This window comes from Leucopleurus acutus, assembly GCF_964270905.1.
Source record: "Leucopleurus acutus genome assembly, chromosome: 2".
In the NCBI taxonomy this organism is placed as follows: Eukaryota; Metazoa; Chordata; class Mammalia; order Artiodactyla; family Delphinidae; genus Leucopleurus; species Leucopleurus acutus.
Window position 1 is genome coordinate 179,429,808 of NC_139143.1, and position 26,367 is coordinate 179,456,174.

The 26,367-nt window shown below is 54.8% G+C and overlaps 1 protein-coding gene across 2 annotated transcripts in view; it reads right to left on the reverse strand.

Moving 5' to 3' along the window:
* The window catches only part of PAX7 (paired box 7), a gene marked incomplete at both ends in the record, with an annotated part of 99,120 nt that overhangs the window by 18,427 nt on the left and 54,326 nt on the right, over nucleotides 1–26,367 (reverse strand). For both annotated transcript variants that reach the window (XM_082865689.1, XM_082865688.1), the window contains 2 exons: nucleotides 18,190–18,392; nucleotides 19,547–19,712. In XM_082865689.1, the coding sequence (XP_082721815.1) occupies nucleotides 18,190–18,392; nucleotides 19,547–19,712 (369 nt within the window). The remainder of the gene's footprint in view (nucleotides 1–18,189; nucleotides 18,393–19,546; nucleotides 19,713–26,367) is intronic.

Here is a 26,367-nt window from a genome sequence, read left to right on the forward strand (position 1 = left end):
GTTCCGGCCCGGCCACCGAGCGAGCAGCGGCCCGGGCTGGGAGAGCCCTGGGCTCCATCGAGAGTGGCGGGGGCACTGAGTGAGTGAAAAATGTCAGAGCAAATTGCTCTTGACAGCGTTAATATCTGCACCTCATAGCAATAATTACATGTAAATAAATAGCAAAATCACACTCAGCTGGAGGCAGCTTGGCGAGGACAGACGCTGCTAAGGACCAGCTGGGGACCCGGGATGCTCTGCTCCATCCTTTTCTCTCATTCTTAGAGTCTCTGCTCCCCCCTCATCCTCAACCAGATTCTTGCTGCAGCACAGAGCAGGGACCTCAACATCCCAGCCACCCACAGAAGAAGTGGAGGGGGAAAAGAAAACATGTGGGTCCCCCCGTGTTCTCATCCAGCCTAGAGGAACAGCTGGACCAAGCATCCTCCCAGCCGCTTTCTCTCCTCTCCCCCCTGAGCATATCATTCCGTCTCCGAGTCTCTATAGAGAGAGGCCTCTGAAATCCACATCTCTGCCCTGAGCTCTCTCCTGGGCAGCCCCCTGGCCTTGACCTCCATACATCTACCCTGATCCAATCCTCCTCCTGCACTCCCTGTATCTGTCTACGATTACATCAGCCTCTTGGTCACCCAAACTCCACACATCCAGTCATCTCTGCCTCTCCCTCAGTCTCAACATCCATGACGTTGCATGGCGTCATGTACCATATGCCAAGTCACGAGAGAACATGGCACAACTTCCTGGAGTGTCGACTCGCCCTGACGCTAATTAATTTTATTGTGATGGTCAACAAATATAGCTCCACAGGGGCAAAGCATGCAAAATGAGCCTGCATTTTAAAGCGAATACATACAAATCTGTTACAGCCCACCTCCGGGGCCTCGGGGGAACACACTTTGGACTTTGGAGAGAACTTTGAGTAGCCCAGTGTGCAACCAGGGCTGCCTCTTGCTGCCATGTCTGGAGGCTTCTGGGTTTGGTTTTGTTCTTTTGTCTGTAAAAGCAAGGACCACGTCTCATCCGTGTCTGGGTTCACGATACTTAGCAAAAAGCCTTCGGAGGTATTTGAGGGAGGAAAGAAAAGAAACAAAAGGGAAGCAAAAGGCTAGGAGGAAGGGGAGGAGGGAAGACAAGGGCATCAGAAGGTAGGAGATAGGGAGGAAGCTGCCGCCCAGGGAGTTGACACTCTCCAAATGAGCCCAGGGATGACAGGTAGCTGGATTGAACCCGGGGTTCCACTCTCTCCTCCCCAGAGGGACCCTGTTCTCCGGGGACCCAGCCTCCCTCCCACTTCCTGCTTGCCCTGTAGGGAGTTCCCAAGAGTTAGGGCTCCCCTGCCGGGGAGAAGGAGCTCAGAGGGCCGGCCCTCCAGCTACTCCACCGCCCTGCCTGCCTCCCCTGCACAGGGAAGGCAACGCGGCTCCATTCTTTGCGAAACAAATATCTTCTCCGGAGCAGCCCCTGCGTCCCACACCATCTTGTTTAGCTCACCGACTAATCCACTTATCGAGGATAAAGCGCCTGTGAATCCCCATTTGATAAAGGCAGCCACAAAATTAGCAGAAACGTGCCCACGGCTCCGATGTACCAAACAACAAGAGTCTGGGGACAGTCACGGAGAGATGCTGTCTCTTTGCAGGCCCCAGGCTGGGAGAGATGCGGGAGGAGACAGCACCTTTCTGCTGGTGCAGCGGGCTGGGAAGGCGGTGCCCTGGGTTATCTGAGAAGGGGGTTGGGCAAGGTGGGCTAGGAACCAGAATGGAGTGCCCACCCCATCCTCTACCACATGCACCCCAATGCAGCCAGTTTCCCAACTCCCAATACAATCCAACTCCATGACCCTGCGCTGACTGCACTTCCAAAGGTAACCATCTGTAATCCCAGCTAACAGGCTTCAGTGCTTACTCCATACCAAGCAGGGTCCTAAGCATTTCCCGTGTTAACCTATTTTCTCCTCACAACAACCCTGTGAAACAGGTACTGCTGTCATCCACATTTTATAGATGAAGACACCAAGGCCCAGAGAGGTCAAGTCATTTGCTCAAGATCACACAGCTCGTAACCACCCATCCCAGCTGGAGAGTTATTATCTAAAATAAAGCTCTCCCATTTGACCACGACCAGTTTGAACTCAACCTGTATCTCCAACTGTGGTCCCCAACTCCGACAGAAGTCCCCAACACCACCTGGCAGTACCCCCAACGATCCATGGTCCCCTCCCCTGCCACTATGTATAAGATCCTTCAAATGGCTGAAGCCTGTATGCCCCCTACATGGTTTGATGACTGTCTAATTCACCTCCCGGGGTCACTGTCAGAACCAAAGTTGTTCTTCTATGCCCTATGTCCACCTTTAGTGCTTCTGTTATCAGGGCTGTAGGGTCCTCCCAGCAGGCTCCCAGAGGTCTCTCTGCTTTGCCCCAAGGGATTCTGGGCCCTTTGCTGACACAGCCTCCTAACCGTGGCTGCACGATTATGAATATCACACAGATGAGAAAACGGGGACTTGGATGAAAACTCAGCTCATCTGAGTTTAACTGGCTCCTCTGAGGGTGGCTTTGAGGAAGGGTCAAGGAAGAGGGAAAACCAGGCGGTGATTCTGGAAGGTTCGGTCCCTAAGCTGCCCACACACCCACCAGCTCTGGCTTGGGGAAGAGGGGCAGGTCCCAGGCCTTGGGGGTGGGGACATTAATCACAGGGGAGCCCCTGTCAGGGTGGCATCTGGAACTAAAGGGAAACACTCATCAAAAGGCCAAGACTTTTCACCCTGGGCTCTGGGGGCTTGGAGACCAACCACTGCCACACCAGGAGGCCAGGGCTGGGAGGAGGGCATCTGGGGTTCAGGCCTGGGCTTGAGGAAAGGTCCCTGCCATGGACACCTGGACCATAGGGGAGAGAAGGAGCATGGAGAGGAGCTGGGCTCTGGCAGGTTCCCATGTCCCACTGGTGCTTGGCAGGAACCCCAGGTAAAGCTCCTTCCCTCCCCAAGGCCACACAGCTAGGAGGAGGTGGGGCTGGCATTCACACTTGAGTCTGACTGCAGAGCTGGGTATGTGTCTCCCTCAAGTCCTCTGCCCCTTCCCTCCTCCAGCTTTGGGGTCCTCCCTCCTGTCTGGGCTCCCTTCCCCATCCCACTTCTGTGCGTTCATCTCCCTCCAACTGTGCCTCTGATCTCCATCACTGCCGCCACCCCGGTGTCTCCCTGTTTCTGCCTTTTGCTCCCCATCCCAGCCCCTGTCTGCACACTCTCTCTCCTTTTCTTTCTCCCTGTCTTTCTTCCCATTTCTGTCTCTTGGTCTCTGGGTGTCTCTCTGTTTCTCTCTGTCTCTTCTCTCATCCTGCCTCTCTCCCTCTGCCTCCGCCGCTTCTCCATCCCTCCCTTTCCCTGACCATTCTGTGTATCTGTCTGGACTGACCTCCCTTCTCTCCACCAGCATCTCACACCCTGATTCTCTCTATGGGTCTGTGGGTCTGTCTGTCCACATTCATGCCCCTCTGCCCTCCGCTCCTACACACCTCCAACAGGGGGCACCTCCCAAATCAGCCCTGGAGCCTAGTGTGCCAGGATTGAGGCCACTAGGCCGGGAGGCCAGGCCAGCACCCTGGTCGGACTGGTTGTCAGCCCAGCACTGGACTACAGGCTGGAGGAACCCTCAGCCGATCTCCTCTGCTCCCCTGCTTCTTCCTCTGAGGGATTTCGGCGGCTTCCCTCCAAGGCCCCTTCCTTTCCCCTTCCTCTGCTGCCCAGGGTGGTCCATTCTGAGTCACTCAAGGAGCTTATGGGGCATCTGAGAGCTGGGACGGCATAACGAGGTCATTTTAGCCAGTACTTCTCAAGCTTTCCTCAACATGGGAAGCCCCTGGGCACCTGTTCAAGTGCAGACCAGACCTGGAGAGGCCAGGGTTCTGTTCTGGCAGCCCAGCACAGAGGACAGAACTGAATCTCTGGCGTTGGGCGGACCTGGCTTTTGGATTCCAACATTGTCCCTTGCTGCTGACCTTGAGCTTTGCCCCTCTGACAATTCCAGGCCCTCAGGGCTCAGTGAGGACTGAACAGCTAATGGGGGCAAAAGCACATCGTGGACTCCTCTGGTTCTGAACAAATCGGGGATTTGTTGTAATTATTATGAACAGTAAAGGTGCTAGAGAAGTAACTCCATTTCTTTGGGAGCCAAAGCAGGGTGGGACCCCAGCTGGGACAGCCGCTTCCTCCAGAGGCCTAGAGAGGGAGACTGGAGTTGGCTGCGGTGGGAGTCAGCATCCAGGGGGCTCAGGGAAGGATGCCTGGGCAGTCAGGCGTGGTGGGGGGCATTATCTGTGATAGGGAAGGGAAGGCAGCCCCTGGGGGAGGCTCAGGAACATCTGCCCCCAGGCTTCACGTCTCAATTTCAGCCTGGACCGTCCCCTTCGTGCAAGACACTTGCCAGGGCTCTCGTGGGACCTTAATCCTCCGATGCCGCAGGTCACACCCCGGTCTGGCAAGAGGGTCGCCCGCATGCTGAGTCTCCGTGCTCTCTGCTGGCCCCCAGCAAACGAGCAGGATGGAGGGACGGGAGCCAGGCAGGGACGGGTCTCCCTCTCCTTGCCTGGTGCTCGATCCTTGGAAAGGTTGCCCAGGGCTTTGTGTCAAAGCAGGGATTGCCTGTGCCACTTGGAGCAGAGGCAGAGAGGACTGTAAGTGCGGTCCACCAGCCCTCTGGAAGGATCCGGCCATTGCCACGCCCACCGTGCCCGCGGAAAAGCCCAGCTAATCCCTGAGTCTTTCTAGGCGGTGAGAAGTGTGGAGGGCTACCGCAGGTGTCTCTATTATAAAAGAAGGCAGTGGGTTAACTACTTCAAGGGAGCCTTCCAGCCCAGAGATTGCTGGAGAGGGGTCTCAGTTCAATTCAAACAGCCCTGCCCCTGAGTCACTTCCTAAAGAAAGGGGGTTGAGGGTCAAGGTGCTGATGCGATGTTGACAAGGTGAGGGCTCACTAATCCGGTGCTTTCCATGTGCCAGACCTCACCCCAGCTGCCTCAGATGGTGCCTTCTTTAAAATATAGAAGAGCTATATTTTACACAGCAGAGCTCCTGTATTGACCCATCAGGGTGGAGCCTGGGAATTTCGATTTTTAACAGGCATTCCAGATCATTCGGATGCACAGCGTTGAGAACCACTGACTCTAACTGAATCCCCCACCATTCTAAGAACCCACGCTCCAATAGTCTTGACAAAACCAGATCCTGCCTGCACCCCAGAGATGGGGATTCTGCCTCCCCATGACCTCTGGCCCCTGTCATCACCCCGATCATGCTGGCTCTCTCTGTCCCAAACAGACAGCGCCCTGGGGCTTTAGGCTGGGATTGTGAAGGTCCCCTTTTGCTCTCCCTTTACCTAATCTGACCTCTCGTCACCTCCTGAACCTCCAAGGTAGACCCCAGTTTGCCAAGGAAGGTGGTGGGAAAGCCAAGGTGGACCTCCAGCTGGTCAGTCCAGTCCAGCCTAGCCTGGCATCCCCGAGAAACATATTTCTCTTGTCAGGTGGGTACGGGGGCCACAGATACTTCCCTACCTCCCCACACCCTCTTGTCTGGGGCATCCCCTCCTCTGTGGAGGCTTCTGGCGCCTGGTTTCCTTTGCTTTCTTTTGCCAAAATAACTGGAAGGTTTTTGAAGGCAGGGACCGTGGGGCTGGGCATACAATGGATGCTGTGTCCAATGCGGGCCCACCGCTGTTTATCAGACCCCTGCTATGAGCCAGGCTTTGTGCTGGGGCCACGCGCCCCCAGAAAAGCCTGGTTCTTGCTTTAGGGGGGGAGAGCAGTATCCAGAAACTTAGAATTCAGAGGCAAATCTGTTACCCTGGGAAGGAGTGCGGCCACCCAGACTGGAGGACGGGAAGCTTCTGGGAGGAAGTGAAGAGGGCTTGGCTAAGGGATGAGAAGGGAGGGTGAGAACATCCCAGCAAGTGCATCCTTGGCTAAGAGGAGCGACTGAGTGGAGGATGGGAATGAGGGAGGAAGCCCTCACTGGAGGCGCTACCAAGCAAGGAAGTGCCTGTCTGCGGAGCGCACTCGCTCCCCTGGCCCTCGGCCACCGGCCACCAGCCACGGTGCGCGCGTCAGCTGGGCCGACGGAGGCAGAACCCGCAACAACCGCAAGCCCCGCGCCGGGACCGGCGTTCCGGGCGGCGGCCAGGCTCGCTGCTGCTCCCCGATCTCAGGCCCGGGCCGCAGGAATTAAGCAGGCCGCCGAGCCCGAGTGCGTCCTTATCTCGGGGAGACAGTTGTTGGGAATCACTCTGACTGAGTGGTTTTGTCTCCCCGCATTTTCCACTGTCAGGCGGCCTCGGGCCATGGATCAAAGGCGCGCGGCGGCGGCGGTGGAGGCGGCGGAGCGCGGGGAGGGGCGGCCGCGCGGATCCCGCCCGATCCCCCCACCTCGATGCCCCCGCCCCGACCCGGGTCTGCCGGGCCGGAACCGCGCCCGGTCCCTGCCTGGAGCTCACCATCAGCGGGCTGGAGAGAAGGGGAGAAGAGGGAACACAGAACGGGAGCGGGTAGAGGGTGAGGGGGCGGGGAGGGGCTGGATGGGGAGAAAGAAGAGGTGTTTGCGGGAGAAGCCGGGAGAAGAATGAGAGAGATTAGGGGGAAGAGAGTGGGGAAGGGGACTGGATTTGAGAGAAGGAAGGATGGAGCAAAAGAGGGTCAGATGCAGATGGGGCTAAAAGGGGAAAAGGAGCAGGAGAGCTGGGGACTGGGGGGAGGAAACGGGAAAAGGAGAGAACAAGGAAGCGGAAGAAAATCAGTGCAGAAAAGATGGCAGCGGTTAATTTCCCATCAGCTGGGCCCAAGAGAAAGTTCTGGGCTGAGGGAGGGCACATGGAGAGGAGACTGGCTGGAGGAGGACGGGGGAGGGCAGTCTGGCTGCGCAGGGCTTGGGGTGGAGACTGTCCTCCCTCCAAAGAAAGTGCTGGCTCTCGTCACTGAGAAGGAAAGGGAAGCAGAGAGTGGTGGTGACTGGCCGAATTACCCCGCAGGAGCTGGGGTGGCACTCAGGCCTGACCTTCCAAAGGTCACTCGCGATGCCTGGGGGACACTAGCCCAGGTCTCAGATACTCCCAGAAGCCCCAGGAGAGGGGCCTCCTCTGCCTGTTTCCTCCCCATCAGCCTCAACCCCACAGCAAAACTCCCAGGGCAGCTCGAAATACCTGTCCCAAGCCCTTGAAGGTGTTGGAGAAATGTTCCCAGCTGGGGCAAGGGCCAGCAGAGAGAAGGGACTGGTGGGAGGGTCTGGAGAGAGGGGGGAACCCTGGGGCTGAGGCTGGGGCAGGGCAGGAGGGTAGACAGGGAGGCAGGAAGGAGCAGGGGAACTCAAAGGTGCTGAGAAGAATTAGCTGGGGGCCTGGCCCTGCGCCAGCTCACTGTGTGGCCTTGGGAGCCCCCAGCTGCAAACAGCTACCCGGCATCGTGCGAGATGCCAACCTGCTCTGCATCTGTCAGCACGCTTACTCCTCAGACTGGTTCCATGAGATGGGAAGTATTTATTAGCCCCACTTTACAGAGGGGGAAACCGAGGCAGAGAAGAACCTGTTTGGAAGCACCCAGCTAGGAAGTGATGGTCCTGGGGATTGGGCACAGGCCCAGGGATTCCAGAGCTGGTATCCTGACGCCTCTCCTCTCCTGCCCCTTAGGGCACTGGGAATAGCCGAGATCAAAGAGTTTGGGGCCCTCAGAGATCTCACCAGCGAGTGGGAAACAGACCATTTTTGTGACATGTACTGGCTAAGAGCATGGTCACTGGGGCCAGGCAGTCTGAGTTCAAGTCCAGGCCCTGACACTTGTTAGTTCCTGACCTTGGACAAATTGTTTAAACTGCATGGTGCCACTGTCCACCACCTCATTTGTAAGACAGAGATCATTCCAGGCCCTCCCCGTCCAAAGGAGATGTTATGAAGATTAAATGGAATAATCCATATAACGGGCTTAGCACAGCACCTGGCCTGTGGTATAAGGGTTCAGAAAATGGAACCATTATTATTATCACTTAGTATTTGTCTACCAACACAGGTACTTTTAATGTACTGGTAAAATGTGATCAATGCACAGGGAAAGCACAACTAACCCAGCATAAGGGGGTGCAGGAGGGCTTCCTGGAAGGGACCAAGTCTTTAAAAGTAAGTAAGAGTGAGTCTGAGATGATGACAGGATGGTGGAGGAGACCCAGGCCGAGGGAGCAGCAGGTGCTAAGGCTTGGAGGCAGGGGACAGTATGGCCCTCTGGGGACCCTCAAAGTCACTCCTGCCTCTCCCATCTGGGTACGTGCCTGGCCTCCCAGGTCCGGCTGCCCTGCCATCCCAGAGGCCTCCCTCCTGCTGGGGACCCCAGGGACGGGCCTCAGCAGTTCTGAGTCCGCCTGCTGTATTAAATGCTAATCTCTCTCATTTTCTTCCCCTCTATCTGCCGGGACTGTCTGGTTCAGAGGCCCCAGCCCCGTGCTAATCAGAAAGAAGGACAAATCCGCTATCTGCATTCTTTCCCACCAAGCCAGGCAGGTCTGGTTGGCTAAAGCCCCAGCCTGTTGGGAAGCTCCCCAGGCCCAGGCTGGGGCCCCAGGAGGGTGAAGAGGAAGGCTGGCCCCACCCAGAGACCTAGAGGCTGGGACTCACGTGCTCACACAAAGAACCCACGGGAATCACGGACTCTGATCAGGAAGGTTCCTGACTAGAAGCTGGCCTCTCACTTTCATTGCACCGATAGGGATACTCAGGCCCAGAGCGCAGAGGCATCCACCAAGGTCGCACAGTGCGTTAGAAGCAAAGTCTGGAGGGAACTCAGATCGCCTGACTTTCCAGCCAGTGACCAGGCCTGGCCTGGGCTGAGCCGGACCTCCAGTCCCAGAAAAGAATGGCTAATTCAATTTCTCCCTTGTCCAGTACGGTTTATTACAGGATATAATGTAGTTCCCTGTGCTCTACAGTAGGACCGTGTTGTTTATCCGTTCTATATAGAATAGTTGGTATCTGCTAATCCCAAACTCCCGATCCATCTCTCCTCCCTCCCCTCGCCCCCAATTTCTAATTAGGGCAGGGAGAAGCAAAGAGGGAAAAACTGTCACTTATTAAGCTCTTCCTCTATTGCCAGGCATAGTTTTAGGTATTTCACATGAATAGTCTCATTTATTTCTCAAAATCCCACAAGGTGACCAGTATTGGCCCCATCTTCCAGATGAGGAAACTGAGGCTCAGTGAGCTCATGTAACTTGCCTGTGGTCACATAGCAAGTAAGTATAGAAGACCTGGGATCCAAAACCTGGTCTGTATGATCATTTCACTCAGCCCATAATGTATCTGAATTAGACACTGTTTTAGCCTTTGCCATATTATTTGCTGCTGTCCAGTCTGCACCAACCTCTTACCCCTTCCCTTATTTTGCCCTGAGCAACTGCTACCTTGCCCTTTGAGACTCCTCCTCCAGGAAGCCTTCTTCGGCAATGCCCTCCCTTTTCCAGACTCCTCCGCTCTTCCTGCCCTGTCTGCCCAGAAATCCCTCTCAACTGCCAATAACTGATTCTCTCATTGCTCTTTGGGGGTGCAATGGGGGCAGTACTGTCTCCCCTAAAACATACTCGGTAAGAGCAGAGACAGCCATGTGTTATTTCCCTTTTGCGCCTCCCTATACGTTGCGTTAATAACAGGAGCCAGAGAAATGGATTTGAAGGCAATTGAACATACTAACATTCAAACTAACTGATCAGCTGCCTCAAAACTCTCTTGGGTACGGACCACAGCTGTGTGTAGTCAAGCCTGCAATACTCCTGGGGGTTCACCACTTGCTGGAGGCCTACTATGGGCCAGACACTGAGTTCTATGTGTCGCTAGAACGAATCACCATGCACAGAGTACCACTGCCTCGCCTGGGGTCCTACTGAAGACCGTGGTCCCTGACATCAAATGGTGTGTGGAAACATCTAGGTCTCCTCTTTCCCACCTGTTTATACCAGGCCTTACTCTGCTCATGGGGAGGGGCAGAGGTCAGCTCCTGCCCACATCTTCTCACGGTATAGGGTCTTGATTGCTATAGATGTATCAGTAGTGGACAAAAAAGAGGCCCAGAGCATCCCTTGAGGGCAGCCCTCAATCCACAGCCCTTGTCCAGACTCCGGGAGATGAGCTCAAAATGCCGTCTTCCCAGAATCCCACTCAGTCCTCTAAGGAGAAAAAGCCAGGGTTGCCCTCAATGGTAAAAAGACCCCAAAGTTGGGGACTTCTCTGGCGGTCCAGTAGTTAAGACTTCTCCTTCCAATGCAGGGGGTGCAGGTTCGATCCCTGGTTGGGGAGCTAAGACTCCACATGCCTTGGGGCCAAAATACCAGAACATAAAAAGCAGAAGCAATACTGAAATAAATTCAATAAAGACTTTAAAAATGGTCCACATCAAAAAATCTTTAGAAAAAAGAAAGGATCCCGCAGTCACCCAGAAGCCAGGCCATAAGCTAGACCCCCCAATTCCTAGCAGGGCCTGCACACAGGCATGACCCGCCTCCATCACCAGTATTCTGGAAAGTTCCTGATCCCGGTCTCGTCTTTCTGTCCACCACCCCCTCAGTCCCCTCCACCCAGGAAAAGGGGGTGAGAAAGGCAGAGACATAAACACGAGTCTGTTTTCACAGGAGACGAGGCTCTGCCCAGGCCTCTCCCTGTGGGCTGGAGCTGGGCCTCTGATTGACGTGAGCAGGTGGCTTTGTTTGGCCAGCCGCCAGGGGGGAAATAACTCAGCTTTTCCCACTGAGGTGGGTTAACCATGGCCAAAGGCAGAGCTGGACATGAGAGCAGGGTCTTGGCAGGTCTGTCTGCCCAGGGGCTGGAAGGACTGAGGACGCCTGGGACCCCACGGCTGATTCTCTGAGCCTGTAGCTCATCCTTGTCCCGGGGTGGGCCTGGCCGGGAGTTATGGGGAAGGGGCACTGGGGGTGTGCGGAGGCCTGATGAGGTAAGTGGACGCTCCTCACGACCTCCGATTAGTACCCTGATCGGGGCTGTGACTCAGGCTGGCAGATGTGGCTGGCTGATGTGGGGGAGGTCTGGGAGCTGGGCTGTTACTGGTGCAGTGAAAGCCAGTCAGGGAGGGCAGATACTGCAAAAGGGCATTTGGCTTCAAGTCCAAGAAAATCTGGCCACAGGTTCTTGGTCCTTTCCACAAGCTGACCCCTGACCCCACACCATCACCAGTGGTCACCATGAGCAATGGGTAGGTGGCTGAGGTGATTCAGTTAGCTTTCCCCTAATCCTGGGAAAAACCAGCGTCACAGCCTGTCCTTCCAGCTGGAGCCGGTCACTCCTTCCATCCCAGCTCATCTTTCCCTGGGACCTGAGGGCAGAGGGAGGAAGATGGCCTTTCCTGTGCTTTCTGCGGAAAGGGGTGCCACCTGCACCCTGTCACCCTCTCTTCCCAAGACTGGAAACCAACTCAGGCATTTTCCAGGTGGGAAGGAAAGGGAGAAAGAGATAGAAGAAATGAGGTGGCAGTAAAACAGAGTTGGGAGGCCAGGGCACAGACGGGGGAGGTGGGTGGAGCATTTATTAAGCACCTACTACGTGCCAGGCACTGTACTCAAATCTCCCTTAGTCCTCACAGCACCCCCTGAGAGGTAGGGATTATCACTCCCTTTTACAGATGAGGAAAAGGAAGCCCAGAGAGGTTAGGCAAGCTGCCCCAGGGCCACACAGCAACTTAGATAGTGGCAGAACCAGAACTCCAACTCAGGGCTGCTTGTTGGCAGAGGTCAGGCCGTTTCTCTTGCCCCAGGCTTCCCAGGAGAGACTTCCCGGGAAAGGACGAGCCTGGAAGGGACCCTGAGAAGGCGAAGGGAAGGAAGCTGGAGGCAAAGGGGCCGCCGGGAAGGGAGGAAAAGGAAGGGCTGGGCGGGGCCCAGAGGCGCGCTCACTCGGCTGGGGTTAAAGCCTCATGTTCCTACAACCCGCTAAGCCGGAGAAATGAATTCTGATCCTTCCAAAACCCAACCTTGGAAAATGTGCGAGAGAAGGGTCTCCTTTCAGGGGAGCAGGAAATCCTCCACACCTCCTCCCGACGCCCCAGTAATGCCAGGATGTCCCCAATCTGCTTTGAGGAATGGAGAGATTAAGAATAATAAAAAAATTGCAATAAAATATGTGTGAAGGAGGGGGTAATTGTGGACAAACGCAGCATTCAAATTCATTTTTCAGCCCTTTTACACACCATTTCAATCTTATTTTCTGCTTGTTAATGAGATCTTGTTGCCTGGGCTAGGCAAAACCTTCCAATATCAGGACGTAATTGCACATAATTTTCTCTCCTACCAGTGATTTGCATCAGTTTTTTAAAAATTCTGGGCTATTTAACACCCCACAATCCCCCTCCCCGTCTTCTTGCCGACAAATCTCTTACGCCCTCCTCCTTCCCTGTCCCTGGTCCAGCAAGACTCATTTTAAATGCTTATTATAAACGCGGTGTCGCCAATAAAGGGGAAAAAAACACACAGAGGAAGTGAGGGGAGAAAAAGGCAAAGGGAGTTTCCAGTGGCCACCGCGCGAAGGGCCCTGGCTCAGGTCCGCGGTGTGAGAGGTCTCTCCATCTCATCCCGCTGAGGGTGATGAGAAGGTGAGGTGCGTGGGTCAGGCGCATCTGCCTTAGAATTGCATCGCCACCACTCACCTGCTCTGTGGCCTTCAGCAAGTTACTTAAGCTCTCTGAGTCTCTCTTCCCAAGTTCTGTGGGGCCAGAGTAACTTCACAGAAGCAAAGTGCTGACAGGGGATGTGGCATCCCATAGGTGATCAGCTGATGGGGTGTCTTTCCTTGCTGGACTGGCTCCCCTGGAGGCCTCAAAGGATGCCAGGAGGGCAGTGGTGGGACTCCACCCTGCAGAGGCATTCTGGAGACCCCATTCATAAAGAATTGAAAAGCCCTGAGCTTTATTCCTACAGGTCTAGGGAGGAAGGGGGAGCTTGAAGGTGTAGACCATGAACCTGACCATGCCGTTAACTGCCACTGTGGCCTCAGACCTCAGTTTCCCCATACGGACCACAGGACCAATTTAACGGGGCAGATAAAAGAGAACAGCCTAGTGGGCTCTGGAGCCAGACCATCTGAATCCTAGCTTTGCCACTTTCCAGAACCTACCACGGGGCCTGGCATGTGGTAGGGCTTAATTAATACTTGTTAGATGGGCGGATGGATGGATGACCCTGGACAAATCCATTTCCTCATCTGTAAACCAAGGTCACAAGGTAGCCGCCAAGACTGGCTGAGTGAGAGCCGGTATGACATTTAACCCATTCACGGCTGGCCCACGGTAAGCGTTCATTCTACGTAAGCCGTCACTGTAACCATTATAGGGGGGAAAGGACAACGAGGCTTGGCGTACTGTGATCACAGCCGTGTGATTAACTTCACACTTAGAGACTATCTTTCATTAATTCCACATGGGGGAAATTGTAAATATGTAAATCCCTTTACAGGTTCCTCCACGTTAAGCTCCAGAGAGGAACAAAGGGGACGATGCGCAAGGGACGTCATGAAGAGGCAAGAGGAGGGGTGGTGGCAGGAGACAAACGCCCCCTTCCCATGAAGCGGCGGGAGCTGTGGGTGAGGTGTCCAGAGCCCTGGGTGCGGGTCCCAGCTCAGCTGCTAACCTGACAGTGTGATCTGGGCAATTTTCTCCCCCTCTCTGGGCCTCAGTTTCCACTGCCAACTCTGATAGTCCGCATCTAAGAAAGCCTGGGGGAGAAGGCAGCTCCCGCTTTGGGCTGCCCCTGGTAACACACCTGCACAGGCCCTGGAGAAGACCCCAGCACAGGGCAGCCTGCCTGTGGCCTTCAGCTCACGTGACCCCGGAAACGGCAGAACCTTGATCCTGATGCTTTGCTTGGGAGCTTTGACTGGTCAGTGCTGCGGCTATGAATGGCCCCCGTGGCCTGTCTCCCCCATCACACTGGGAACTCTCCAAGACAGGGCTGTGCTTCCACCATCAGACTGGGGCGTCTAAGGACAAGGGGTTTCCTGAGGACAGAGTCGTGTCCCTCCTCTCAGACTGAGAGCTCCTCAGGTTGGGGGCTGTGTCTCCCCCATCAGACCGGGGAATCTCTAAGGACCTGAGTGTCCCCTTTCTATCTCTGCCCACCGCCCTTAAAATTGTGCCCTGCTCGTGATTCCTACACGTGGACTGGGATGAACTGATCCACCTGCAGGAATCAGATCACTCGAAGTGATGTCACGAAAGGGTCCTTTTGTCCTAAGCTGTCCTGAGCTTGCTTCTAAGAGTTGTTTCCAAGCAAAGCCAGGGCCATCCACGTGCTGAGTCCCTAATCCTACCAGGCTGGGTTCTGGGGGTGGGTGAGGGCCTAGGCCCCGAGGGAACCAAGCCTCAAGGTCATCTAAGCCTCTCATATGACTCAGCTCTGCCTGTTGGCCCCTAACCTGAGTTAGGCCTCAGTGTTCTCATCCATGACATGGGCTGCAGGAGCTTTCCCTTCCACTGAGAAGGAGGGACTGGCTTCCGAGATGATTTCTCCTCGCCGCCAGCCAGTCTCTCAAAAAGAGAGCATGTGTGGGCGTTTCTGAGAGGCAGGAGGGCAGTGTAAGCGGGTACAATCTCGGGTTCTGGAAACGACGGGTGAACCCAGGGTTTGACGCTCGAGTAGATTAGTCTATAGGAAGCACTGAGAACAGGGTCAGAACATCACAGCGGCTCAGAAAGCTTAGCTGTCCTCGTCCACGTTGTTATTAAACATGCTGCATGCCTTGCTGTTTTATTATGTTTATTGTCTGTCTGTCCTGTTACACTGCCAGCTCCACTAGAGCAGGGACCTTCATCCCTGTGTTCACTGATTTATCCCAAGTGCCGAGAACAGTGCCTGGCCCATAGCCGGCACTCCATAGCTGTGTGTTATGTTAGAGCCAGAGGACAGGCCCAGAGCTTAGATGAGTAAATGGCTTTTCTGTGAGATTCTGCTGGGCAGACTCTCCGTGGAGGCTCTGCGGCTTGGAAGCACCCACTTCCCAGGCTGGGTCTGAGGCCAGGACCCGGGGCAACCCACGGGGAGGAGGCAGGTCCTCTCCAGGCAGCGGCAAGCCGGTTGGTGAGACAAGCAGGTGCTCGGCAGAGCCCCAGCTGGGTCCCCGACCGCATCCCCTTGGGCTTCTCTAAGAACAAGGGCCGAGGCTATCTGGGCAACCGTGGACCTGCGATCCTGGATGAGGGAGGGGTATGCTGGCCCCGCAGCCCAAGTGGGGCCCATCCTCCCCCTGTTGCCCAGGTGAGCTATGGAGAAACCCCTCCTGCTGGGAAGACAGACATGGTAATGAACCTCTCTTCGTGGAGAACCCCAAGACCACAGAGACTGCTGACCATGTGTAGCTGGCCTGTCAGATGGGGGAAGGAGTACAGGGAAATGCCAGGGATTTCTGTATAAGACCCTAAACACCCCCTCGCTGCCCCCTTCCTTCAGGAAGTGTTTGTAGCCTAACCCGGAGGTTCACACACGCAGAAGCACACACAGCCTGACCCTGCCCTCACGTCCGCCCCGCACGCAGCCCTCTCCCTGCCCTCTAGCAGCTGTTCACCTCCTGGTCCCCTCGGCCCCTGGCAGACCCTCCATCTGTCTTCACACCTTTGGTGGGAACCTCCCGATGGGTCTCCAAAGTTCACGCAATCCGTCACGCCCCGCACAGCCCCTCTGCCCTGAGGAACGGGGCGGAAGCCTTGAGGGTCTCTCAGAGGAGGGGTGAGGGTCCAGCTCAAGTGGGGAAAAGGCCGGGTTTGGTCTGGCTGCTCACCTTAGTGGGTCAGGCTCTCTCCGTTCTTCTGCTTCCCTCCCTGAGGTTCAATTCTGGGCTCAGACAGTGCGCGGAACATCTCCTCTTTAACACCATCGCTGAACCACAGGCTCCGGAGGCCAGGGGCCCCTTAATTTGCTATTTTCTCCTCTGTCTTGTGACAGAAGTGCTGCTCTGGGGACGAACCTCAGCCCACGTGGAGATGGGTGTACACGGAAGGCCGTGGTCAGGGGGCCAGGGGCCCCGGACTCTCAGGCCTGGCCCAGCCGCCGTGTCCTAGCCCCCCACCTGTAAAGTGAGCTGGAGGCCCACTTGATCTCAACACCCCTCTTCAGATTTCCTCCAATATGTTTTGTACCATAAGGCCAGGCCTGGACCACATTCTCGAGTGTGGACACTGTGGGTCTCTGCAGCCATCCTTACCCAGCCAGCTCTGGATCCTGTCATGTCTAAACCTGGCTCTGGAAGGTTAGCTTGGCCAGTTAGTCCTCGGCACTAATGAGATGGCGCTGGTGGCCTTGAAACCCAAAGAGGCCAATTAGGTTCTACTGGAAAGACATTCTGGTCTACAGGCTGCATCACCCTCCCAATGTGGGGCCCACGAGGACCTGCTGCTTCACCCCTGGGAGCTCTCCCTTCAGCTGCGTGGGTTCACCGGGCATTCAGCTCTGCACTGGACCTGGCCTAAGTGCTTTACCTAGGTCATCTCATTCAGTCCTCAGCAACCCTATGAGGTAGGGGCTAACATCACCCCATTTCACGGATGAGAAAACTGGGGTGTAGAGAGGGAAAGGGATCTTACCCATAAGTAAATGATGGAACTGAAACACAGTTAGTCCTCAACGACACACATTAATTGAGGCAAATAGGAATGACCCCCAAACATGCAGAAATCGAACATTTGGGGGAATATTTTAGACCAACGGTAGCCAGTTTTTTCTATAAGGGCCAGTAACGTTTTAGTCTTTACGGGCCGTGTGATCTCTTTTGAAACTATTCAACTCTGCTGTTGTAGCACAAAGGCAGCCATAAATAAATACGTAATGAACGGACATGGCTGTGTTCCAATAAAACTTTACTTACAAAAACAGGTAGCTGGGTGGAAGTGGCCTGGGGGGATGTAGCTGACCTTCTCTTTGGTCCTTTTCTTTAGGTAACACATTTCTCATACTACCTATATTGTCCTGGAATGGCCGGGGTGGTGGGGGTGGGTGCGGGGCAGGGGTGAGAGAGCTAATGTTTATTTGGCCCCTATTCTGTGCCAGGCTCTGTGCTAAGTGCTTTGACCTGTTAGCACATTGAATGCAGAGAACACCCCTCTTAGGAGGTTAGCAGCTCTCTGTTTAATTACTCTTTTGTTTAATGGGAGATAAACTAAGGCTCAAAGATGCTTACTAGCCTAACACCCTGAGCAGTGGAGCTGGGATTTAAACCCCCTCCAAGCCTCACCTTTTCTACCACGTTACAGCTGTTCAGATAAGTTTGCACCCCATGTGTTCTCACCACAGACATGACAGAGGTGTCTCAGAAAATGGGAGGCAAGGTAAAATGAGACTTGGATTCAATTCTTTCCCCCACAGATATTTGAGAGTCTGTTATAGAGACAAAAATGAGCTCAGCAGTTCTTCCAATTTACTAGGATTTCGAGCATCACTGAGTCCTGTTCCCCAAACCCTCCAATAACCACATCAGCCTCACACTTGTCTTTCTGGCTTCATCTGAAGATGGTCCCACCGCTTCTAATAGCACCATCAGGCAATGAGTGACTTAACCAGCAACCGACCACATGTGAGTAAACAGAGTTCCAAGACCCAATGAGAGTAGAGTTCCCAGGCTAGAACCATCCCTCCCCTCCCCACCCATTGCCACAGTTCTCTCCACCAGTAGTACGTGGTCCTTTCTTTCACTCATTGGTCACTCCTAGTGACCAAAGTGGGAGATGGAGCCCAGGATGGAATCCAGGAAAGACTCCCGATTCTAGAACAAAGCCCCAACCAGTCAGCATCCCATAGGAAATGGTGCAAGGCTTCCATCAACGCGCTGAAAATGCCTGACTTTTATGGACTGAACAGCCATGAGGGGGGTGATGGGCCAGTTTAATAAGCTCTGGGTGGTGAGAAATATGGAAACCTGTGATGGAAACTTTTTCTCTGCATCTGCCCGCTGGGTCACCCAGGTCTGTGGCTTGAAGAAGATAAACCCAGGGTGAAGGGTCACAGAATAGTGACAAGTACAGGTGGAAGGAGCATCCCTGCCTCCCACTTAAACTCTCTCAAGGTGTCCAACAGCCATTCTTCCCCAAGGGAGAGTCAGCTGTGTCCCCCAGAGCCCTCGCTGGCTGGACTGGCGATCATCTGGTGATGGAACCTTGGGCGGGGTGTGGGGACACCTACCTGAGGAGACAGGCCATTGCTGACAGGGTTCATGTGGTTGGAGGGCGCTGCCGGGTTCATGAAGCTCTCGGAGTAGCTGGTGAAGCTGTGGCGAGCTCCGTAAGCAGAGCTGGTGTCTGCGGCTGCAGCGGCCGCAGCCAGGCCCCCCTGGTGCATGGTGGACGGCGGGAGGGGCTGGGGCCGGTGCACAGTGCTGCCCCCATCTGTGGAGAGACCCAGGAGAGGGCCTGAGCAAGTGGCCTCACCCCAGAGGGCGAGGGAGGGCAAGTACTTCCTGGTTGGAAGGCAAGACCTGAGCCTCCTCCTTCTCCCAGCCTCCATCCATCAGATGGAGAGGGGAGGGGACCACCTTCTCTTGCTACTTGGGATGGGACGACTGGCTTCTGGGCAGGACGCTACGGACTGGCAAGTCTTGACTGACCGCCAATCAACATCCCAGACAACCTCTAGTCACCTACTATGTGCTGGCCTTGTTCTCAGTGGTTGGCACATAGTAGGTGCTCAATAAACATTATCTGGACTGGAAGTCAGATCTCCATGAGGACTGTGTCAATCTGCCCAGGCCTGTCCCGATAGCGCTTTATGAGTGCCGACCACTCACCAGGTGCTTTTACAAACAGTGTCTAAGGGTATGAAGCAATAGTGATTCCCATTTTACAGATGAAGAAACTAAGGCTCAGTGGGCTCAGGGCCCTTGTGCAAGGTGACAAGGCTAGTGAGTGGGGGGTCAGAGTTTGAACTGCCGTTCTGTTCCTAGCTGCGGGGCTGCTCTTCCTCTCTGTCCCAGCCCCTCCACGTAGGCCTTCCGGCAGATGGGACCATCACCATTGGCAACAGTTCAATTTCTCATCAAAAATCACAGGGAGGCCTCTCCTCAGCTTCTAGAACTCTAGCCTGCCAGTCCTTTAAGAGGAGGCCACGGGGCTCCACGAGGCAGAAGTCAAGTAGCAGGATTCTTAATGTGTGCTGGGGGCGGAGGGTGGGAAGGGGAGGGCAGACTGGGGGCCAGGAGCCAGGGCGGGAGGGGAGTTACTCTTCTCTGCCCACCATCATCTCTTCTGCATTTTAATAAGACCCAGGAGATGCATGTGACTTTACAGCTTGAGAAGCTCTGTTCTAAACAGGTGCCTGGAGGCGACCTTGTTTATCTTCACCTGGGTGCAGAGCCTAGTAGTTCAAGGGCAGGACCCCATCTCTTCTGTCTTAATAGTCTGTCCCCATGAAAGCAGCCAGACAGCCATTAAAGAGAAACCAAACACCCTCTTATTCTTTCTTTGTTAAGGAAGGAAGGAGTGGGTGGGGGTGGAGGGGAATGAAAAGGTGTGGCTGAGATGCCTGGATGGGGCTGCGCACTCACCTTGGGAGATGGTGGTGGTGGGGTAGGTGGAGTCTGGCAGCTGGTAGGGGGGCAGCGTGGGCATGCCGGTGGGCGGGAAGCCGCCTGGCAGAAGGTGGTTGAATGCTGCCAGCTGGTTGGCTCCTGCCTGTTTACGCCAGCGGGCACGGCGGTTACTGAACCAGACCTGGGGGATGGAGAGCGGAGCATGGACAGCCCTCAGCTTGGCTCCTGGCAGGGAGCTGAGGCACGGCTATACCCTCCATCCAGCCAGCATCCTCTTCCGTGGGAGGAGATCCTCACCTCCCTGCAACTCGGAACAGTTTGCAAAGTGATTTCATAGGTACAATCCCATTCTGTCCTCCCGACCGCCCAATGAAGAGGTCATTATCATGATCCCCATTTTACAGATGAGCAAACTGAGACCCAGAGAGAGTGGGGGACTTGTCCACGTGACAGGGTGGGTCGGAGAGGCACAGCCGGGTCTGAGTGACTCTCAGTCCAGTGCTCTTTCCCTGCAGCTGCTCCCGCCCTCAAAGATGTGTGACCACCCTTGTTCATACACACGCTCACTCCTCACCTCCTCCAGGAAGCCCCCAAGGAGGAGGCCGCATATCCAGAACCCACCTGAATTGAGACCCACCTGCCACACTCAGATGTGAAAGCTAGTTCTTTGTCAGGAGCCTGAGACCCTGCTTGGCTTTCGCTGCATGGGCCCCCTTGATTAGGAAAGCCCACCTTCCACAGACACAGGGATTGATTAAGCACCAGTGGGAAGATAACCTAACATCTTTTTTTTTTTTTTTTTTTTTGCGGTCCGTGGGCCTCTCACTGTTGTGGCCTCTCCCATTGCAGAGCACAGGCTCCGGACGTGCAGGCTCAGCGGCCATGGCTCATGGGCCCAGCCGCCCCACGGCATGTGGGATCTTCCCGGACCGGGGCACGAACCCGTGTCCCCTGCATCGGCAGGCGGACTCTCAACCACTGCGCCACCAGGGAAGCCCAATCTAACATCTTTGGATCTCCCTTTCCTCCAAGACCTGTGCTAGCTCTTCGTACGTCTGTCCATACATAGACCCGTGAGGCCTGCCCTTCTAGTCCCATTTACAGAAGGGGAAACTGAGGCTCAAAGAGGTCAAATCTCTTGCCCAAGGCCACACCGCTAGTCTGTAATAGATGTGAGGTTCAAACTTCAATCAGTCTGACTTCCTAGAACCTTCGTGTCTGGATTTGCAGCAAATTCCCTGGGACAAGCCAGAGAAATATTAATACAAGAATGAGTGTGCAAAACGGGGCTGCTGTGAGAGAATGCTTCTCCACCTCTGGACTTTGCACACGATGTTCCTTCCAACCTAAACGCTCTTCCAGGGCTGGCTCCTCGGCCTGCGGGGCTCAGCAGAAATGCCTCCCCCCTGCTCCAATGAGGAATCCCTGCCTCAAAAGTAAGTCCAGGCAGGTCCCCATCCCCTTCTACCAGGAGGCCTCCAGCTGTGAGCTGGCCTCATACAAACAATTATTGTCTTTATCTGTTTCTTTGTTTCCCCTTCAGGCCCTAAGCCTCACAGGCAGAAGCCAAGAATTCCTGGCCCATGGCTCACAGCTCTACAGGAATACTTGTTGAATGAATGAATGAACGAACGAACAAACAAATGAACAGTGGAAGGCAGAGATGGCTCTGGTGTGCCTTTGCTGGTGTTTGGCCACAAGGCTCAGTGGGGAGTCCCCCCAGTGGTGGGTGAAGACACGGATCCCCTGGCATGTATCATTTAAGACACCCAAACCTCTGGACGATGTCTGCTGACCTGAGGGCGGTCTCAGCAGGGACGGAGGGGTGTTTATGGCCCCTGGTATCGCTGTCCTTTCTCCGAGGGGAGAAACAGTGTTCAGCTTACCAAGCTGGATGAACAGGGCAGCTGGCTCTTACCCGTTAAGGATTCACAGAAAAAGGAGATGTGGCAGTGAAATCAAGACCAAAAACTGGCTCCCAAATAAAATGAAGGTCCTGGCTTTTCCCCACCTCCCCAAGGCAGCGAGGGCTTCCCCACGGGCGCCCTGGGCGGGATGGATGTCTGCCAGTCCGACTGAGGCAGTGTTACCTGCTCCCTGCTTCAGACGGAGGGTGTGGGTAACGGCTTTGGTTTAAATCAGCATTTCCCAAAGGGTGGGGCTCCTCCACTCCGAGGTGGAGAGACATCCCCAAAGGCGAGTGACACAGATGATAAATAACCCTGAACCACTCCCATCTCTTCTGGGCCTGGGGCGTGTGGAAGAGACAGTCTCAGCTTGGCGCTCAGCATCCTTCCTAACACTTGCCAGTCTCCCTGTTTAAAGCACAGGGAGGACGCCCTGGCAGGTGATGTATTCCGGCAGGACTTTCCCATGCTGTCTTGTTTTCCCTTGTGTGAGTGTTTCCAGTTGCCTTCCTTTTTATGAGAGTGATATGCATGTTTATTTTAAAATACACTGATTTGGGGCTTCCCTGGTGGTGCAGCGGTTGAGAGTCCGCCTGCCGATGCAGGGGACACGGGTTCGTGCCCCGGTCCGGGAAGATCCCACATGCCGCGGAGCAGCTGGGCCCGTGAGCCATGGCCGCTGAGCCTGCGCGTCTGGAGCCTGTGCTCCGCAGCAGGAGAGGCCACAGCAGTGAGAGGCCCGCAGACCGCAAAAAAAAAAAAAAAAAAAAAAAAACACTAATTTTATTTTAAAAAGTAAATGACAATACAGATAATACGCAAACGTGGCCAAAGTCCTGAAGATGGTCAGAGAAAGACTTAAGTTTGGGACGCCGTGCTCTAGTTTCACTGCATGCAGCTGTTTCTTCGGCATGGGTCATCTGTTCCTCAAACAAAGAGGACTCAACCAAGTTGGAAGTGTTCTCGCCCTTTCCCTTCCTTTCCCTTCCTTTCCCTCCTCCTTCACGCCCTCCTTACTTCCCTCCTTCCCACCTCAAACTGTTCCTGGGACTCCACTCTGTGTCAAGCAGGACAGTAAGGATAGAAGGTGAGCAGGACACAGTCCCAGCCCTCAAGCTGCCCTTGGCCTGGGCACACGACAGATGAGTCAAAGGACAGCTGCTCTCTGGTGCAGTCAGCTCAGATGAGGTGGCACGCAAGGCGCTATAAGGAGGTCTGAGGAGGGGTTTCCAACTCCTCTCAGCATCCAGGAGGACTTCTTGGAGGAGAGGACACGTCTTTTGCTTTTTTTTTCCTCTCCTCGCTTCTTCCTCACTGTCCTGTCTCCCCAGGGCTGCCTCCACCACAGCAGGCACCTCCGTCCTCACAAAGTGTGACATGATGGTTAAGAGCAGGGACTCTGGAGCCCAACTGCTTGGCTTTGAATCCTGCCTCTGACTCCTAGCTAAGATGGGCAAATTCCATTACTCCTCTGGGCCTCACTTTCTTTGTTGCTAATAACCACCTACCTTCTTGGTGGTTCTGGACCTCAAAGGAGTTAACACAGGCAAAGTGTTTACTTAGAACAGCATCTACAACTCTTATTCTGCTGGAAAGCCTCCAATGGCTGAGCTGGAAAGGCTCTTAGCCAGTATGTACTTCAAGCTTCCTATTTACGTATGGGGAAATGGAGGCTCCAGGAGGGACAGTGGTGGCCCCAGTGTCCCACCCAGAATCCCTGCTCAGGGTTGAATTCTTTAAAAGTAGAGGCTGGATTTTATTACTTACTTTTGGTCCTTCCCTCAACACCTAGCCCTGGTAGCAGGACACTGTAGGAAGCATCAGTTTACCGAGCTGAACATTTCACCTGGCCCTTCTTTCAATGTAGCACCGAGGAAAAGAACACGACGGACAGACTTGGGCTCGGGTCCCAGGACAGTCACTTATTACGTGTGTCTTTGGGAAGTTGCCTCTCTTAGTGAAATCTCAGGTTTCTCACCTACGAAATGGAGAGACGAATCATCCCTACCTCCTAGGGTTACAGTGAGAATGATGAAGATGATGTATGTAGGGTGCTGAGCGCCGTGCCTGGCGCGTAGAGATGCATCATAAATGTCATCTAGTGTAATGAGAAGATGTGGCGTAAGTTATTACTTAGCCAGTCCCTCTAGTGCCTCCAAAATGCAATTCTGTTCAGAATGTGCCCAGCCCACCCCCAGGCAAACAGCAGGGTTCTGATTTGGGGCCATATGTAAAGAGTTGCACACAGCCCTGGTCTCTTGGTGCTGGTCATCTGAAGGGTGAGATGTTTTCATAGGCAGTTGTGGGAGACACCTGGGGTGGCCTCGGGACCTATCAGACCTGCAGCCTCTGTTTCTAGAAGAAACACACAGGCTCAGGGATCTTGGAGCTCAGGGCGAAACAGATTTGTTCACCTGCAAGGAAGATGTATGCAAAGGTTGGCTTCGGGACCCCAGTTGTTTAGAAATGAAGATTCTTCCAGGGAAAGGAGTCATTGGTCCCTAGGCATGCGTCCTCCTGCCTCACGCCCCTTTCCTACCCTTCATGGTGGTTGGGCTTTCTGCGGGCTGAGATGGGGCGTCTCCACCAGCCATCGGGGGTACCATATAACACCGTATAATGCCCTGCGGGGCTTCACCAGGAGGCTCCCGACCCTCTGCTGGGGAGCAGGGCTGGAAGGGAGGCAGAGAGGGTGACGTACTTGACTGATAGAACCCCGCCTGCTTCCTTGCTTCCTTGGACATCAGCCCCATGACAGCAGGGATTTCTTGTCTGCTGAATCCCCTGTGCTTAGAACCGTGTCTGGCACATAGTAGGTACCCAACATGACTGTCAGATGAATGACCCTGGAGTTTCAAGGGTGGCCAGAATTGGAACCACTAAGAAGAGGTGGAGTTTAATAATAATGGCCCCTACTCAGGGCACTTCCGTGTGCCAAGCACTTCCTGACTCTGTGTCTGTGTGTTTACGTGCAATCATTTAATCCTCAGAACAAAGTGGACCCTACTTTTGTCATCTCCATTTTGCAGATGAGGGAACTGAGGACCGAGGGAGTAAGTGATGGAGCTAGAATTCACACATGGGCGTCTGGCTCCGAGATCACTCTGAACCACTCCAGTATCCCGTCTCCCGGCACCATTGAAACGTGATGGCATAGGACTGCAAAATCCCAGAATCACAGGCTCTTAGAATCAGACGCCAAGACCTTAAAAGTATACAGCCCTAAAACCAAAGCAGTGCTCAGAGGGTTTCAGGTCCCTGCTCCCTTGTCCACAGTGGGAACCCTCTCACCAGGGTCTCCGATCCACTGGACATTGCACTTTTCCTTGAACACTTCCGGTTACAGGGATCTCATCACCTCACAAGACAGCTCTGATAGTCAATAAGTTAGGATCCTAGAGCTTTAAGGAGTCTTAGTGCTCATTTAGCTTGATCCCTTTATTTATAGATGGGAGACTAAGTCTCAGGAAAGGAAGCTGACCTGTTGAAGGTGACACAGCTGATCAGAGGCAGAAACCGATGGGAACCCGGCCTGTGGCTCCCAATCTTGTGTTTTTGTCCCTGCAGACCTTTATATGGGATTTAGGACATGGTCCTATCGGCCCTGGTCTCCCCACCGCTCCGAGGGGCCTCTCAGAGCAGCCGTGTCCTCCAAGCCTTCTCTTCTCTGGGACAAATATTCTGTTATTCCTGTCTTGATTTTGGGGTCCGCCTTTATTTATTTTTTAAAAACTCAACATGTATTGATCCCTCCTCAGCTGGGATCAGGCCACGTTCTCAGGCTAAGGGTTGTGGGGAGACCCCGCCCCACCCTGGGGAGCTCAGAGCCTGAGGGGGGAGACCCCACCCCGCCCCGGGGGAGCTCAGAGCCTGAGGGGGGAGGTGGAGGACGGCGGCCTTGGTCCCCTCACTGTGAGTCTGCCTAAGCTCTGGCTGCCCCCCTCTGTTCCCAGGCCCCCCTCCATCCTTGGACCTTGAGTGACACCTGTTTCTGAGTCCCCTGGGCCAATAAAAGCACTGCCCTGACAGCCAAGAAATTTTACAAGGAGCGGTCAGGCTTCCAGGTGGTGGGAAGCAGCCATGGCCACCAGACGTGGGAATGAGGAAGCACCCAGGAATGTGCCCGGAACAGCTGCAGGGGGATCAGAGGCGGGGGAGGGAGGCTGGGGGCTGGGGGGCAGGCTCGGGTATCGCCCCGGAGAGGAGGGGAAGGAATGAGATGAGCTGGCTGCTGCCACCTGCCCCCTTCCCCTCAGGATCTCCCTCAGGGGCAGCCAAGGGTCCCCCACTCCAGGATGGGGGTGGGGAGGGCAGAGGGAGGTACACGGGTCCCCGGATTGCTTAAATGCCAGTTTGCTTCTAGAACTTTATTGCTTTTCAAATCCCGGGCTCTGAGTCCATTTCTTCCTTCTGAATGGCTAGAACCTGGGCTTGGCATCCATCAGGCTTGAGTTCCAGGCCCAGCTCAGCCTCTGCTGAGCTCTGTATCCCCCCCATGTCGCTTCTCTGAGCCTCAGCTTCTGTGCCTGCGGCTTGGGGAGTGGCCATCCCGACCTGAGAAGGCGGTCTGCACTTCCACCAGGTCACGTGGGAGTAGCCCCCAGCACTGCTGCTGGCATAAGGTAGGTGCCCAAGCAAGGCTGGTCCCCCTTGGATAAGACAGAAGCGCCCCCAGTGAACAGTTGGGGGCGGGACCTCTGTAGACCCGCCTCCCCCATTCACAGAGAAGCCAGGCCAAGAATGGGCCCCCACAGGAGCTGCTCATCAGACCCCTCTCTTCCTCCTCTGCACCCAGCCTGAGCCCATCCCAGCCGGGCCCCTAGAGACTCTGACTTAGAGAACTGTAGACCTCGTGGAATCCGAGAGCACAGCTTGGGGAGCGGAAGCAAGTCCTCCCACCCCACTGCAGGCCTTGAACCCCAGACAGAC